Raw genomic sequence first — 16,737 nt, 5'->3', positions numbered from 1 at the left:
CATCTATAATATTTGATAACTAATATACGGACACTCTGTAGTGTGCAAAATGTGAACTTCCAACAGTGATATGCTGTCTACAGTGTGTGACAATGACATGTGGACAGTTAGCAGAGTGCACGTTTTGTATTTGTCTACAGTAATACATAGTCAACAGTGTGGGAGACTAATGTCTGAACATTTAGCTGAGTGCAGCCTGAATTGAACACACGGGTGCACAATGAAATGCTGGGTCCTTTCCAGTCTTTACCATTGGACGATGCACCATTTGTTGAACTCTAAGACTGAATGGAGCCTTGTGGAGATCTGCGTTAGAGGCAAATATTTAACAGACAAATTGACAAAATTGCCGTTGGACACTGACAAGTCGACCCGACCCTGCAACCCGACATGAGATAGGGACCAGAGATGGTCAAAGTGAAGTCACAGTGAATGCAGTGGGAGCATCAAAAAATGGTCTTTTAGGGACTGGGAGGGAGATTACTTAATTAATCCTCCCTTACAAATGTGATTTCTTTCAGAGTTTTGTTAGCGGGGTCTCCAGTGTATTTGATGAGAGTGGGACAGGCACACGTGCAGATGGTCACTGGTTCCAAACTACGACCTGATCCCGACTGATTTTACACACACTGTTGATGCTGACCCTGTCATTCCCACAGGGGAACAGTTACAGCGCTGACCAATCTCTGACCCAGTGTCAAACACAGACTGTCACTAAAGTCGAACGCTGGGAATAATTACACACTTAAACATATGACTGTTTGTGTAATAAACATATGTTTATGACAAGTTGAATATCGCTTTATGTACAACTGAAGACAGGTAATAATAAGAAATAATTAATAACTAACCGGTTTATTGTACAATTGAACAAATTGCAGAGAATGGAGTACAGGAGTTGGAATGCCTTGTTGCAGGTATACAAGAGTTCTTTGAAGAAGTAACAAAGAGGGTTGATGAGGACAGAGCAGTAGATGTGATCTATATAGACTTCAGTAAGGCTTTGACAAGGTTCCCCATGGGAGACTGATTAGCAAGGTTAGATCTCATGGAATACAGGAAGAACTGGCCATCTGGATACAGAACTGGCTCAAAGATAGAAGACAGTGGTGGTGGAGGGTTGTTTTTCAGACTGGAGGCCTGTGACCACTGGAGTGCCACAAGGATCCTCTACTTTTTGTCATTTATGCTCACGTCCAAATTATTTATGTAAGAGGTACAGTTAGTAAGCTTGCAAATGACACCAAAATTGGAGGTGTAGTGGACAGAGAAGAGGGTTACCTCAGATTACAACAGTATCTGGACCAGATGGGCTAATGGGCTGAGAAGTGGCAGATGGAATTTAATTCAGACAAATGCGAATTCGTACATTTTGGGAAAGCAAATCTTAGCAGAACTTAATAGTAAGGTCCTAGGGAGCGTGGCTGAACAAAGAGACCTTGGAGTGCAGGTTCATAGCTCCTTGAAAGTGGAGTCGTAGGTAGATAGTGAAGAAGGGGTTTGGTATGCTTTCCTTTATTGGTCAGAGTATTGAGTACAGGAGTTGGGAGGTCATGTTGCAGCTGTGCAGGACATTGATTAGGCCACTGTTGGATGCAATTCTAGTCTCCTTCCTATTGGAAAGATGTTGTGAAACTTGAAAGGGTTAAGAAAAGATTTACAAGGATGTTGCCTGGGTTGGAGGATTTGAGCTATAGGGAGAGACTGAACAGGCTCAGGCTGTTTTCCTTGGAGTGTCGGAGGCTGAGGGGTGACCTTATAGAGGTTTACAAAATTATGAGGGGCATGGATAGGCTAAATAGACAAAGTCTTTTCCCTGGGGTTGAGTAGTCCAGAACTAGAGGGCATAGGTTTAGGGTGAGAGGGGAAAGATATAAAAGAGACCTAAGGGGCAACTTTTTCACGCAGAGGGTGGTACGTGTATGGAATGAGCTGCCAGAGGATGTGGTGGAGGCTGGTACAATTGCAACATTTAAGAGGCATTTGAATGGGTATATGATCAGGAAGGGTTTGGAGGGATATGGGCTGGGTGCTGGCAGGTGGGACTAGGTTGGGTTGGAATATCTGGTCGGCGTGGACAGGTTGGACCGAAGGGTCTGTTTCCGTGCTGTACATCTCTATGACTCTATGACTCTAAAAGATATTTTGATAAATACATGAGAAGGAAAGGTTTGGAGGGATATGGGCTTGGAGCAGGCAGGTGAGACTATTTTAGTTTGGGATTACGTTCAGCATGGACTGGTTGGACCAAAGGGTCTCTCTTCATGTTATTTGACTCTCTGAACAGTTGAACGCAATTGATTGTCTTATATCCAATTTTTTTAAACATTTATGCAATTATATTCCATTGAACTCATCCATATGTAATCCAGCAAAGAGTAAAAACAATGGTTAATTGTGAGGCATTATTGTCCTGCTTGGATAACACAACAAAGAAAAAGACTTATAGACATCAATCAATCAATAAATTCCTCCTTCTGTGATGTATTTAACAATACACAAGCCATGTTTTCAGTTCCAAACAGAATGGATAATAGTTCATCCCAACAGTCATGTAAAATATGTGGTGATGAGCTGCCCAATCTCCCTGCTGCTGAGGTGAATGGTGAATCTTGTGCTACCACAAAGGGCAGATCATGCCTCCTGTAAATCACAGACTGTTGAACCTCTATTTCAAACCCACCCTGACCCTCCCCTGTAACAGTTTCAGATACATGAATGGCAGCCTTGCTGTTAGCAACGTATTCTGCATTGAACTAGGTACAGCATTCACTTACTATTTATCTAGTGAATGGTTGGGTCAAATACAATATCAGATTAGCTTTGGTTTGTAAAAGTAAACTACAAACGATGATATTCATCTCTGCAATGGCACACAATTGGTGACAGAGGTTGGGTTCAACAGTTTGATTTGCCACCTGATCTCCATTGCTATTCTCTGTCAGTGAACTGTGTTCAGTCACACACCAGGTCTGTTCATTTAATTGAGGGCCTCTTAGGATTAGTGTTCAAACCTTCGCCAACTTTTCGTTTAATTTATTATTTCATCAATATTGCTTTGTAGCTGTGAACTGCAATGAGCTGGAAATGATTTTTGGATTGTGGACAGCAACTTATGTTTCAACAAAACAAACAAACAAGCTGCTGTTTGTTCGCGAGGTGGGGCTTCACAGTTAATGGCAGGTTAGCTCTTGATCAATAGGATCCTGTAGATGTTTCAGCACAGTGGGAGAGCAGCACATTGAACCAGAGAAGAAATGTTTGGGAATTGATCAGGCCAGTACCTGGGAATTGTTGTGAACAAGCCTGGGATAGAACATAAAATCAAAAGAACTGTGGATACTGGACATAAGAAACAAAAACAAAAATTGAGGGAAAAGCGCAGCAGGTCTGGCAGCATCTGTGGATAGATATAATTTGGTCCAATGAGCTTTCCTTAGAACAGCAATTTCCATTTGTTTCTGGGAGAGAATGAGATGGTCAATCATAGGCATAGATCATGATTTAAGTTGGTTTTTGGGACTGTGCTTTTGAGAGAATGAACTTAGCTATTGACATTACAGCATGAAGATTTAAATGCTCCCTGCCTAAACTTCCACTTTATTTCAGAATTTGAGTTCTCAGAGTGAATTCAAAGGTGGCACAGATTGATATCTTCAGAAAATTAACAAAGAAACCATTAAATATACATTGAGAATAAGATATGAAAACCACTTAATCTGGCCAGTTTTGTTACTTTATTTTAATTATCCCTTCACTGTGTTTATTTGTCTGTCTGTCTGTCTTTTGTGTGAATTGCCCTGAAAACAAGGCTATTGGTTTCAAACTTTGTTGTTTAATTTTGCTCTGCTAAAGTTCCTATATTGGTAATAAATTGCTTTTTTTTTGTTGTTTCAGTTATTAACCTACCGCCTAGGTTTCATTTATCAACAGAGTCTGCGATTGGTTATAAAGTCTAGTTAGGAATTGTTGAGGTTAAAATCTTTGAAGGTTTTCATTTTACTCTGTTGTGAACACAGAGGTACGATGATTTGGCTCAGTTCTTTGTTTCCTTGTCATAGCACTAGTTAAAGACTCTGCCAGACTCCTTGTGGCTTTGAATGTCCCACAGTGTAAGACCAACTAAGTTAGCCTGGTGCTTTTTTTTTGTTATAGTTAAGAGTACTCAGTATCAAGGTCAATGCGGTAGTAGCGTTAAAAATAAATAAAAAGCATGGAAAACTCATTGACTCTCCTTGAAAAAAAAACGATAGTAATTGTGATTCAGCTACTATAGTGACAAGTGGCTCAACAGTTAGCACTGTTTCCTCACAGCACCAGGGATCTGGGTTTGATTCCACCCCTGGGTGACTGTCTGTGTGGAGTTTGCACATTCGCCCAGTGTCTGCAGGGGGTTGCCTTTGGGTATTCTGGTTTCCTCCCACAGTCAACTATGTGCAGGTTAGATGGACTGATTGTGCTAAATTGCCCATAGTGTCCAGGGATGTGCAGACTAGATGGGTTATAGAGTCATAGAGATGTACAACAAGGAAACAGACCCTTTGGTCCAACTCGTCCATGCCGACCAGATATCCTTAATTAATCTAATCAAATTTGCCAGCATTTGGCCCATATCCCTCGAAATGATTCCTATTCATATACCCATCCAGATGCCTTTTAAATGTTGTAATTGCACCAGCCTCCACCATTTCCTCTGGCAGCTCATTCCATACGCACACCATCCTTTGTGTGAAGAAATTGCCCCTTAAGTACCTTTTTAAATCTTTCCCCTCTCACTTACAGATCCCAAGGAAAAGACCTTGCCTATTTACCCTAAACATGTTCCTCATGACTTTATAAACTCTTATATATAAGGTCACCCTCAGCCTTCAATGCTCCAGGGAAAACAGTCCCAGTCCATTCAGCCTCTCCCTATAGGTCAAATGCTCCAACCCTGGCAACATCCTTCTAAATCTTTTCTGTAGCCTTTCATGTCCCTTGGGAAATGCAGGGATAGGGGAGGGGTCTGGATGGGATGCACTTCAGAGGGTTGATGTAGACGAGATGGTCCAAATGACAGTTTTCTGCTCTGTAGAGATTCTGTGATCCTATGAAATTCATATCAGGTGGAATTTATAAGAGAAAATCAATGGGTCATTGCTGACATGTTATCTAATTTCACCCGGATCAAACCTATCTTAGAACTTTGCACTTGTGGATTGCAGGGGCCAATCGTTTGATTCCCTCCTCCTGAATATAACATTTCTCCAAATTCAACTCCATCACTGATTCACAACGTTGTCCAACATGAGACATTACAAAACAGTCCATTGGGTTCAATCTCAGTGCATTCTTTGGATTGGAGTCCCCAAAGTTCAAATGTTCCACAGATCCAATGGTCTTCTGAACTAAAGCTCAATTCTGAGACTCTGACAAATAATGGAATGTGTTCAGCAGTTTCCTCTTTCCAGTGACTCTGTCCATGTTTTTGATTTCTGCCTGAACATTGGCCTGCAGCCAATCTATTACCTGACAGGTCGTGTGATCAGACAGTGGACCCAGGAATGGTTCCAGATTTCGGGATGAAGTGGGTGTTGAAAGACCAACTAAAAATCAAATAAAAATCTCAAACCGACCATCATCATTCTTAAAAGCACAGTGAAGCATTTCCACCACATTCTGAGCCAGGGCGGCCAAGAATTCCTGGATGGTAAGGTGGAGAAATGTGTACACAATGTTTTTAGCTGTGTCATCCCTTTCAAGGATCTCCATCATGAATCCTGAAATTAATTTGCTGGACTTCAGCTGATGCTGAATGAAGTGATTCTCATTAAAAACAATTCTCCTTTTCGAAACTCCCTGGTAAGCCAACTCCCTGAGTCGCTGTAAAACCATCCGCTGGTCCTCAACATCTCGCTTGTGGTTGTCCAAGAGATTGGAAAGGTAGATGGAGAAAAGTTGAGTGATGGTTTTGGGAAGAGGTTGCTTGCACTTCTGCTGTGTAAAGAGCGGGCCTAAGGTTGAGCAAATGATCCAGCAATATGAAGGGTTGTAGCACATGGTGTACAGGATCTCATTCTCCTTGACGTGTTTGAAGACATTGGTAGCGAGTTGCTCACTGCCAAAAAACTTTCTGACAAACTCTTTTCTTTCATCAGCAAGAAAACCCAGGATCTCAGCCCAAAGGTTGACATTGGCCTTTTCCAATGAGTCAAGGGCAGTCGGCCGGCTGGTAACCAGCACAGAACAACCTCTGAGCAGCTGTTGCTGTACCAGGGAGTGCACCATTTCAAAAATTTCACATCTGCAGTCAGGTGCAACACAGTGATTCGCAGAGACATCACCAGCCACGCGGCCAGTGAAATCAATCTGGTGTTTGTACTCATCTAATCCATCAAAAACCAAGAGAAGATATTCAGGTTTCATCCAGATATCTTCAATTATCTTTTCTAAATAAGGGTACTGATCCAATACCATTTCAGTCAGAGAAACGGCTCTGTTGATGACATTAAGATTTCGAAATGTGAAATGTAGAACAAATTGGAACTGAGGATAGATGTTTCCTGATGCCCATTCATGGACCATCCTCTGCACCATTGTTGTCTTACCAATGCCAGCCACTCCGCTAACCACCGTGGTGCCAGACAGGCTGGAGTGGCCAAAACTGCTCCTGAATAATTGATCAATCCGATTTTTTTCAAGTTCGCTGGTGATGTACTTCCGCTGCCATTCTTCATGTTCCCTACCTCTCGAAAGGAGCTCATGTTCCACTAGTCTCCGTTCAGGCAGAGTGGAAATAATGATAAGCTCTGTATATCGATCAGTGAAGGAAATGATCGTTATTTTGCTGTCTCCTTTGATGGTGTGTTTGACCACATGCTCGGTTTGGTGGAGGAGGTGTTGCTTATGTTGATCTTGTATACCTTTCATGACAATGATCAAAATTATGTTGGCATTGTTCTTATTTGTTAATTAACTACATTAAAACAATTAACGAGAAGCAAGGAGGAGTTTGAGTTGGGTAGCAATACAAAATATGTGAGTCGAATCCAAATTTTACTACGCTGTGCTAGAAATTAATCTTGCCGGATAAATACTGAATTAAATTAAATATAAACCAGGGAGAATCAGATGGATTATAGTAGATTTTACGTTATAACAGACAAGCCCCTCCACTCTTTCATCTTCTCCATCTCCATTTGAGGAGAATTTACCATTGGAATATCTGAAAAGCCAAATATTATCACATTGTTCACTTATTATTATTTACTGTATTCATTTTTGTTTTGTCTGTTGTCCTCAGTGGAGATAGTATCAGAGTGTTTATAAGATTGATGTCTGCTTCAATCTCAGACAACTTATACCTAATGTAAACATATGGCCCACTGGCTGAATAGGGACTGTGCATAACACTCACTTTTTCAATGCTGAATGTTGGGAACAGGATGACAAACCAGTGATACAATTAAATGTGCTATGTGAACCATAATTATAAAACAACACTGTCGATGTATAAGGATCACATTGGGATCTTCCACCAATTTTATCAACTCATTGTTCATTTCAGTGCGAAAGCTGAAGCCTCTCATTGTACAGTCTAAGATTGTATGTAAATGAACTCCCTATCTATTCTGAATCTTCATGTGAATCTACCTATACCCAGCTTGACCCCATATTTGATTTCATGTTTTAACAAGTTCGAGACATAGATACATAGATGAAGCAAATCTTACCCCATTATGAGCCTAAATATGTTTCCAAGTCAACTAACTACCTGGCCAGACAATTGAGTACAGTCTTTGACACAGCCACTCTATGTCAGTAAGATTTCAGCAAATATGTGCTCTTCACAAATCCAATGTTTCAGCACTGTGTGTAGAAATGTGTTTCAGGGATATGTGACTTATTGAAAAACAATTCCTTATCTAGTCCTGGTTGATCAATTAGGTCAAGCTAATATCATTGTAGCCCTATTTGTGCCTTCATTCAATGCCCAAACAACATGTGTGCAATCTGATACATGGTGAACTCTAGTACACATGCAATCGGTAGAAATATGACACTTGGATGTTTAAAGATTCTGTTTCTATACGTGACCCACATCCTCACCTTCTTTAGGTCAATGTGTGTTTCAAGTCACTGCCCAGGGTGGAGCCGACATATGAATCAAGACCTTCTTCAACCAGTACATACATATCAGTTCAGACTGTCCACACTATGAGACCACACTCTAACTTCTGTATTCACCAGATCTGACTTCATCAGTAACTAGTCTAGAACCAATTGTGATCCTATAAATGACATCATCTTTACTCAGTCTGTCATGTATTTGATTCAAGCTTTAACTGGGTCTCGAACTCTATGTGACTCCAGCCCAATACAGACTTTGTAGACTCCGAGACTCTGGCGATATTGAGGTTTACATTTGCATAAAGGCACCCTAAGGCCTTGTATTGACAGTAAAAGCAAGACTTCTATTCAGACCCTGATGTGACTGAAGGGAAAAGAAATAATGGCCTGACAAAGTACTAGGGAAGATTTTAAAACCAACTGACTTGCAAAACTGAATGTGACTTTGTGGTTCAGCATCTAAAACTGGAAAGTTGGGCTCAGTCTACTCCAGAGCAGCTGGGAAAATCAAAATGAGCATTCAGCAATTTCCAACAAAGCTCAATATCACACAAGTGGAATATAATTTGTGGCAGATGGAACACTGTCCATGCCCAAGTTCCAGTTCATTTGCTTCGTGTTGTAACTTTGATTGCAGTTTATAGAAACAGTTCATGGTAATAATTTGGAGGGTTTGTTTCCTTTCAGTGGTGAAATGTGAGACACAAATAAAATGTTAGAACTTAATTAATGCGGTACGTTTTTATGATTAACGATTATTTTTATTTTGACTTACCTTTTGAGGTGATCTGATAGCTCTCCTTCCATCTCTCCGATGCTTGCATTATAAAGCAAGTCAAAACCTGGGAAAGATGTTTCATTTCATTAGTAGTGTATGGCAGCCTCACCCATTAAAGAGGCAACCATGTTTGATTGCTAGAAATACTTGGACTGTACAACACTTCTGCTCTGAATTTCTTTCAGAATGAGTTTCAGTTTTGGTTTTGATTCTTGCATTTTCACCAATGTTTCCCAAAATATTCGTTCTCCACAGCCATTGGTTTTGGTCACTGTGTTCAGAAAATGTTTTGTTGCTTCCTTTCTCTGTTGATGCTCTGACAGATTACGGATATACTGAAATAAAAGAGAAGAACAGGTAAAATAGAAAGGGAAAAGGGAAACAATAGATGAAGGAATGGAATGGAAGAATGAATTGATGGAGGAAATGAGGGAAAAAGAAAGATGGGAAAGAAAGAAACTAAGGAAGAGCAATGGAATAAACCAGAAAGAAACAAGAAAAAGAAGAAATAGAAAGGAAAACCATGAGAGAAAATGATAAACAGCAATGTCGTAATTATGAAAAGCTGTTACATTAATGATGTTCGATTGGTGAAGAATATTCATCTCAGCACACTGATGAGACCTTCCCTCCACTTGTGAAGAAGTACTATGAGGGAGACATTAGTAGTAGGCAAAAACAAGGGCTGCAGATGCTGGAAACCAGATTCTAGATTACAGTGGTGCTGGAAAAGCACAGCAATTCAGGCAGCATCCGAGAAGCAGGAAAATCGATGTTTTGGGCAAAAGCCCTTCATCAGGAATAGAGGAATCTATTGGATATGACATGAAACTTGCAGTTAACAAGTCATGTGATAAACAAAGCCAAACTCTACAATATTGGAAGTGGAAGTTTTGGGGTTTGGGTTTGAATCCATAACAGTTGAACTATGATGTGAACATGAGATCCATGTTGTCACTTTAATAGCCTTTGATGCTAGAACCACAACACCTTCAATGAATTCCTACATTAAAAGTGGACTAGTTTCACTGCTATATCCAAAGAAACAAAAAGGAAATCCAAAACAATAAATTGGAAATTTTGTAGGAAATATTGAAAAGTTTGTAATTGCCATGATTTTATTGCAGTAAGAATTGAAAGGATATCAACGGTCATTATGGTATTTGGGGCAATTTGGGTAACTAGTTCTGATAACATCATGAAACTCCAATAATTGAAGTCATAAATATCCTTCAGCTCACCAACAGACACAATATTAACATCACTGCAACTGCATGAAGTGTTGCCTTTTCAACTCGTGTGCTTACAAAGAACAAAGAACAAAGAACAAAGATAATTTACAGTCCAGGAACAGGACCTTTGGCCCTCCAAGCCTAAGCCAATCCAAATGTACTGTCTAAACCTGTCGCCCAATTCCTAAGCATCTGTATCCCTCTGCTCCCCACCTACTCATGCATCTTAAATAAATCTACTGTGCCTGCTTCTACCACCTCTGCTGGCAACGCGCTCCAGACACCCACCACCCTCTGTGTGAAGTACTTGCCGCGTGTATCCCCCTTAACCCTTCCATCTCTCACCTTGAAAGCGTGACCTCTTGTTATTGAATCCTTCACCCTGGGTAAAAGCTTATCTCTATCCACCCTGTCTATATCCTTTATGATTTTGTAAACCTCAATCAGGTCCCCCCTCAATCTCCTTTTTTCTAATGAAAATAAACCTAACCTACTCAACCTCCCTTCATAGCTAGCACTTTCCAGACCAGACAACACCCTCATAAACCTTCTCTGCAACCTCTCCAAAGCGTCCACATCATCCTTTTGGTAATGTGGCGACCAGAACTGTACACAGTATTCTAAATGTGGCCAAACCAATGTCTTGTACAATTTTAACATGATTTGCCAGCTCTTATATTCAATACCCTGTCCAATGAAGGCAAGCATACTGTATGTCTTCTTGACCAGTCTATCCACCTGTGCAGCAACCTTCAGGGTACAGTGGACCTGCACTCCCAGATCTCTCTGCTCATCAACTTTTCCCAAGGCTTTTCCATTCATTGTATAATTCACTCTTGAATTAGTCTCGCCTAAATGCATCACCTCACATTTATCTGGATCGAAAGCCATCTGCCACTTTTCCACTCAACTCTCCAGTCTATCTATACCCTCCTATATTCTCTGACAGTCCCTTTTGCTTTCTGCTACTCCACCAATCTTCGTGTCATCTGCAAACTTGCTGATCATACCAACAGTGCCCTCTTCCAGATCATTTATGTATATCACAAACAACAGTGGCCCCAACACTGACCCCTGTGGACCACCACTGGTCACGTTTCCCCATTTCAAGAAACTCCCTTCAACTACTGCTCTCTGTCTCCTGTTGCTCAACCAGTTCTTTATCCACCTAGCTAGAACACCCTGCACACCATGTGACTTCACTTTCTCCATTAGTCTACAATGGGGAACCTTATCAAATGCCTTACGAAAGTCCATGCAAACGCCATCAACAGCCCTTCTTTCATCTATCAACTTGGTCACTTCCTCGAAGAACTCTAATAAGTTGGTAAGGCACGATCTCCCCCGTACAAAACCATGTTGTCTACCACTGATAAGCTCATTATTTTCCAAATATAAATAGATCCTATCCCTCAGTACCTTCTCCAACAACTTTCCCACCAATGACGCCAGGCTCACTGGTCTATAGTTACCCGCAATATCCCTACTTCACTTCTTGTAAAGGGGGACAACATGAGCAACCTTCCAGTCGTCCGGCACCTCACCTGTATTTAAGGATGCTACAAAGATATCTGTCAGGCCCCAGCTATTTCCTCTCTCACCTCCCTCAGCAACCTGGGATAGATCCCATCTGGTCCTGGGGATTTGTCCACCTTAATAACCTCTAGCCTACCAAACACATCCTCCCTACTTGTGTCAGAGTGATCCACTCCACCACGGATATGCAAATCCTGGACCTCCTCCACCACCAAATCCTAACCACCTGATATCTAGAGGAAGAATGTCTCATCTTCTGCCTTGGGACCCACCAACCACCCAGAATCAATTTGGGTTTCACCATTTTCCTCATTTCCCCTTCCCCCGCCTTCTCCTAGATCCAACCTTCCATCTCAGCACTGCCCTCTTGAACTGTCCTACCTGTCCATTTACCTCCCACCAAGCTGCTCCACCCTCCTCTCCAACCTATCACCTTCACCTTTAACTACCTATTGCATTCCCAGCTACCTATACCCCACCCCACCCCCCCAGCCCAACCCTATCTCTCAGTCCCCTTGGGACTCCCCCATTCCTGATGATGAGCTTGTGCCTGAAACGTCGACTCTCCTGCTTCTCGGATGCTGCCTAACCTGCTGTGCTTTTCCAGCACCAGAGATTCTGATCTCCAGCATCTGCAGTCTCACTTTCTCATCCTTAAAATTAAATTGGGCGACTTTTCTTTTTCAATTTCTTTCTGGTTAGTGCAGACATGCTGCACTGAATTGCTTTATTCTGTATCTTTATGTATCTTTATATTCCTATCGTACCAAATCCACAACCCTGATATTCAACCTACAAACAATCTGGACTTGGAAATATTCTACCTTTCATTCACTGCAGCTGTTTAATAATCCTGGATCCCAATCCTATCGAGAATTCAGCTAGATCACATCAAATCGAGTGCAATGCTTCATGAAAGCATGTCATTCCCAACTTGGCAAGAATAATTAATGACTCAATGCAAATGCTCACTGAGCCACTGGGGAGGAAACTTAATGAAATGATAAATTTGCATGTTATTATATTTCACTGTGATGTCATAATCATTATCTGACTTAGCTTGATGGTTCATGTTTCTAAGGAAGCCTTTCTTCCACCAAGGAATAATTTGTTTTTGGAATCATGAAATATTTCCTTCACAGCTCTGGTCTTAATTTGTAAACATTTTCCCGAAGATTTTTTTTACTGTGGAATAGCTGGCATGATATACTTTTATAAATGTATGTCATCTGTCCAAACATGAAAGGCTCTTCCCTTCAATATGAATTGATAAATTTTCAAGCTGTGGTCATTCTTGGTGACAGGGATATTCACTATGGCAAAACTATTTACTGTATTCATTACATGTAACTTGTTTTTGTTTTGTTTAAAAATATTTTGTAGTTGTAAGAAACCATTTTGAATGAACTCTGCGTGTTAATTTCAAGTCACATTTACCAGTTTGTTTTGTACGTTTTACAATGTGACACATGAGCACGTGGAAAATCTATATTATGATTTGACTAGAGACCAATTACCTTCATCTAAAGAGTAGACACAGTGAGTTCAAGGAACTTAGTCAACGAAAAAAGCTGAATAATTCTCTAGCAACAAACAGCAACAGATTTTACTTAATACATTTATAACAGTGGGCCAGAATTTATGCACAGTTTATGTTCAACATCCAGAATTAACAAGAGGCAAATATGGGAACAGACTTTGATATAGCACACTATGGAGCACATTGATTAGCAAAAGTAATTAGTACAGTGACCAGAGATTTCTCAGCTAAACTCACCGGCCATGAATAACATGGAACACTACCAAGTCAAGAAAACTTCACAAGGGGTTGTAATTCCTCACTTTCAATGATCTGGACAGAACACTTCTTCAAGAGTCCCTCAATATTACCTGCCTCAGGGACATGAGTGGCACCTTACTGGTACTTGAACTTGAACTTCATAAGGTTTAAAACTTGACAACATATTTCTTAGATTCCCTACAGTGTGGGCACAGGCCCTTCAAAGAGTAACCTACCCAGGCCCATTTCCCTCTGACTAACACACCTAACCTATGGGCAATTTAACATGGCCAACTCACTTGACCTGCACATCTTTGGACTGTGGGAGGAAACCGGAGCACCCGGAGAGAAATGTGCAAACTCCACACAGATAGTTGCCTGAGGCTGGAATCGAACCTGGGACCTTGGTGCTGTGAGGCAGCAATGCTAACCACTGTGCTGCCCTGTGACAATGTTTCACTTATTTCTAGGTCAAGCCAAACTTAACTCTCTCAGTTCTGAATGACACAATGACCATAGTGTTAGAGCTTAAACCAAAAGCTGCGTACAACATAAACTGAAGAATTCCATCATAATCGATTTGGAAACTGAACTCACTGGGTATTCCAGCGTCACCCTTAAAACCGCTGACACCAATCCCTCCCCACCATGGTATTTTTATTTGTGCTCTCTGCTAGGATCTTGTTGCTTGCAGAGCACACACAAGCTATTCTTCCCAGTGAAATATTCATCATGGCATTTCTTCCATCTCGCTAAAACTAATCTGGTATCCTGACATTCTCTAACATGTGGTTTTCATCATCACATGGTTTCATCCACTAACCACTAAGCCATGGGGTCCCACCTCCCTAATTTCTATTTTGCTCTCAGTTCGTTATCGGTCCTTCAAGTAAACAACTTTTCATTATTTTTTTTATTTGAAAAAAATATTGTTTCAGTATTTTCTATTTTCTGGTGCATTTTTAGTTTTGTACCCCTGACCCTTACTTTTATTGTTTTTCATATCATTAATGAGATGCACAACCTTGTTACTTTTCCTTAAATTTCCAAAGGTTCCTTCAATTACATGCCCACTTCAATCAATTTACTGATATATTATAGAATTTTTCCATTATTCCATTATTCTATTGTTAAACTTACAGTGTAATTTCCATTGCTCAATGAATCAGTTGCTGTTAATGTCAGGGCAATGCTCTCCACCAAGTCTAATATTGCATCCTCCAATCTCTCACAGTAGAATTGGGTAATCAGGTTTAACTCCTTGTCGCTGTAACTATTCAGCAATTGACTAATTCCTTTTCCATCATTGTCTGTCAGAAGAAAGTGAACCAAACATGCAATTAAAAAATCTGATGTAAAAAGTTAAAGAAATATCACACCGAAAACCTTCTACTTTCAACCATAGATACAAAATATTAATTTGCAATAAATAATTGTGCGATTTTACTTGCAGACTCTTCCTGTCTCTATGTAGCAATTTCAAAAGGATTAATGGTCTCTTTCTCCTCCTACATGACAGTCAAAAACCTAAATTGTTTCAGTTCTCATTAGTTATTTCTAATCACTCTGCCCATAGATATTACACATTTAGGGTAGCAGGCTGAACTTGAACACACTTAAGAATTCTAACCCTGCACCATAGGAGTCCTTCATTGCTGTGTTTTATTAGTATATGTTTCTACCCAGAAGTGTTATCACACAAAAATGAGTTCTTTCCCACTGCAACTTCTTTTGTTGTTTTTGTATAACGAGCAGCCACCACCAGTAAAAACTCATGTGTATCCAATTGATGATTTACAAGCGCAGCCTTTTCTGGGCAATGCAATACCAAATATAAACATGGTAGGGGACGTAGTAGGAAGAGAGGGAAGGGATAAAATCGAAATGGAGTTGGACGGGAAATAAAGCACTGTATGCCTCTGTGGTGTTCCATCCCTCTAAAGGCATTGAGATGGACATTCTGCACCCCATCTCCAAGGATGCCCGGGCTTGAATGGAACCACAGAAGGACAGATAGTTACCTCCCTCCACAGCCACACTGCCAAGACCTGCTTACAACCAGCCTGACCATCCAATTGATGTTATGAGCTGGTTCAGTAAACTGAATTCTGTGTTTCCATGTAGCAGGATCGTGAGCCTAGATGATCTCTCCTGCTGCCACAGATCATGTATGAGGGGATAAAACAACTGTTTTTGTTCATAGGTGGTCTGCCCAGTGGCCAAGCACCAAATACCATTCATCTGCAAGTTGTGCTCAGGCTATGCAGTCTCCTGAGATGCTTGCCATGCTGTTTACCATTCTGATAGCCACAGTTACTTCTCAGCCTTTCCTGAAATTGTAACATTCTATCCTGGAGTGTCTGATACTCATCAGGGAATATTGCCAGTAACACAGCTGATCTTTGAACTTTATCTTTTCCATTTCTTCCTTTCACTGAAGTACATTGTATTTGTCCCACATTTACTCCGTCATAATTTTGCATTTGTTCACAAGCGAAACAAAAGAATATGTACCATTGTTAGACTGATCAAAATTTGGCGGAATTTTGTTGCTGCTGCTATTGAACAAATGTAAGCAAACTACATTCTAATAACAGCAAAATGATCATGTTGATATCAAAATGCAATGACACAAAAAATATTTAACTGTATTGATTTAAGATGAAAAGTCATCTAGACTCGAAACGTTAGCTTGTTCTCCCTCTGTGAATACTATCTGACCCGCTGTGATCTCCAGCATTTGTTGTTTTCAGTTCCGATTCCAGCATCTGCAGTCATTTGTTCCTGCACCTTGATTAAGATCTCAGTGTGTTATCTTCTGGTTATATGATTGTCGTAGAGATCGACAGCACAGAAGAAGGTGATTCCGATTTATCCCCTTTTTCACACCTCTCAGTGACAGGTTGATTAATATTTAATCGACACTGTCAACACCCAGCACAGTCCAGGCTTCCTGTGATCCGGCATGAAACGGTCTCACTCAGTGGGAGCTTCCAGATCAATCCCGAAGGAGCAGGGTCGGGTTTGAAGACACACCTTGAGGGGCTGAAGCAGCGGAAGGAGCTTCCGGGGCCAAACCTGGAGGAGAGTGACGTCACAATGCCAAAGTAACGTTTTGGACAGAAGGGCTGCTGATTGGTCAGTAACAGTCAGATGACTCACTATTCTTACCTGAAACCTCCATTCACCTTGCCCTCCCCATCAGGTTTAAGGGCAATGGGAGTCAGGCTGGTGGGGGAGCAGTACAGTCCTGGGATTTAGAGTGGGATCTAGACTGCTATTTCTAGAATTAATTGCATATT

At 40.9% G+C, this 16,737-nt stretch overlaps 1 protein-coding gene across 1 annotated transcript; it reads right to left on the bottom strand.

Annotated features, from left to right (window-relative positions):
* Nucleotides 1-2,220: 2,220 nt before the first annotated feature.
* On the bottom strand, nt 2,221-15,963 carry LOC140491256 (NACHT, LRR and PYD domains-containing protein 3-like). The gene is made up of 3 exons (XM_072589221.1): nt 14,576-15,963; nt 8,885-9,222; nt 2,221-6,902 (listed from the first exon to the last, which is right to left on the bottom strand). The coding sequence occupies exons 2-3, from the start codon at nt 8,967-8,969 to the stop codon at nt 5,593-5,595; spliced, it is 1,395 nt and encodes a 464-aa protein (XP_072445322.1). The 5' UTR covers nt 8,970-9,222; nt 14,576-15,963; the 3' UTR covers nt 2,221-5,592.
* Nucleotides 15,964-16,737: the final 774 nt, after the last annotated feature.

The sequence above is a fragment of the Chiloscyllium punctatum genome, chromosome 19, assembly GCF_047496795.1.
Source record: "Chiloscyllium punctatum isolate Juve2018m chromosome 19, sChiPun1.3, whole genome shotgun sequence".
In the NCBI taxonomy this organism is placed as follows: domain Eukaryota; kingdom Metazoa; phylum Chordata; class Chondrichthyes; order Orectolobiformes; family Hemiscylliidae; genus Chiloscyllium; species Chiloscyllium punctatum.
This window is presented reverse-complemented; position numbering and strand designations above follow the sequence as displayed.

Bases quoted from the DNA above. Each gene is read 5' to 3' on its own strand.
- LOC140491256 (XM_072589221.1), bottom strand. From the start codon at position 8,969: ATGAAACATCTTTCCCAGGTTTTGACTTGCTTTATAATGCAAGCATCG. The intron at 6,903-8,884 runs GTAAGTCAAAAT...TTGTCATGAAAG, and splicing joins CTATCAGATCACCTCAAAAG to GTATACAAGATCAACATAAG.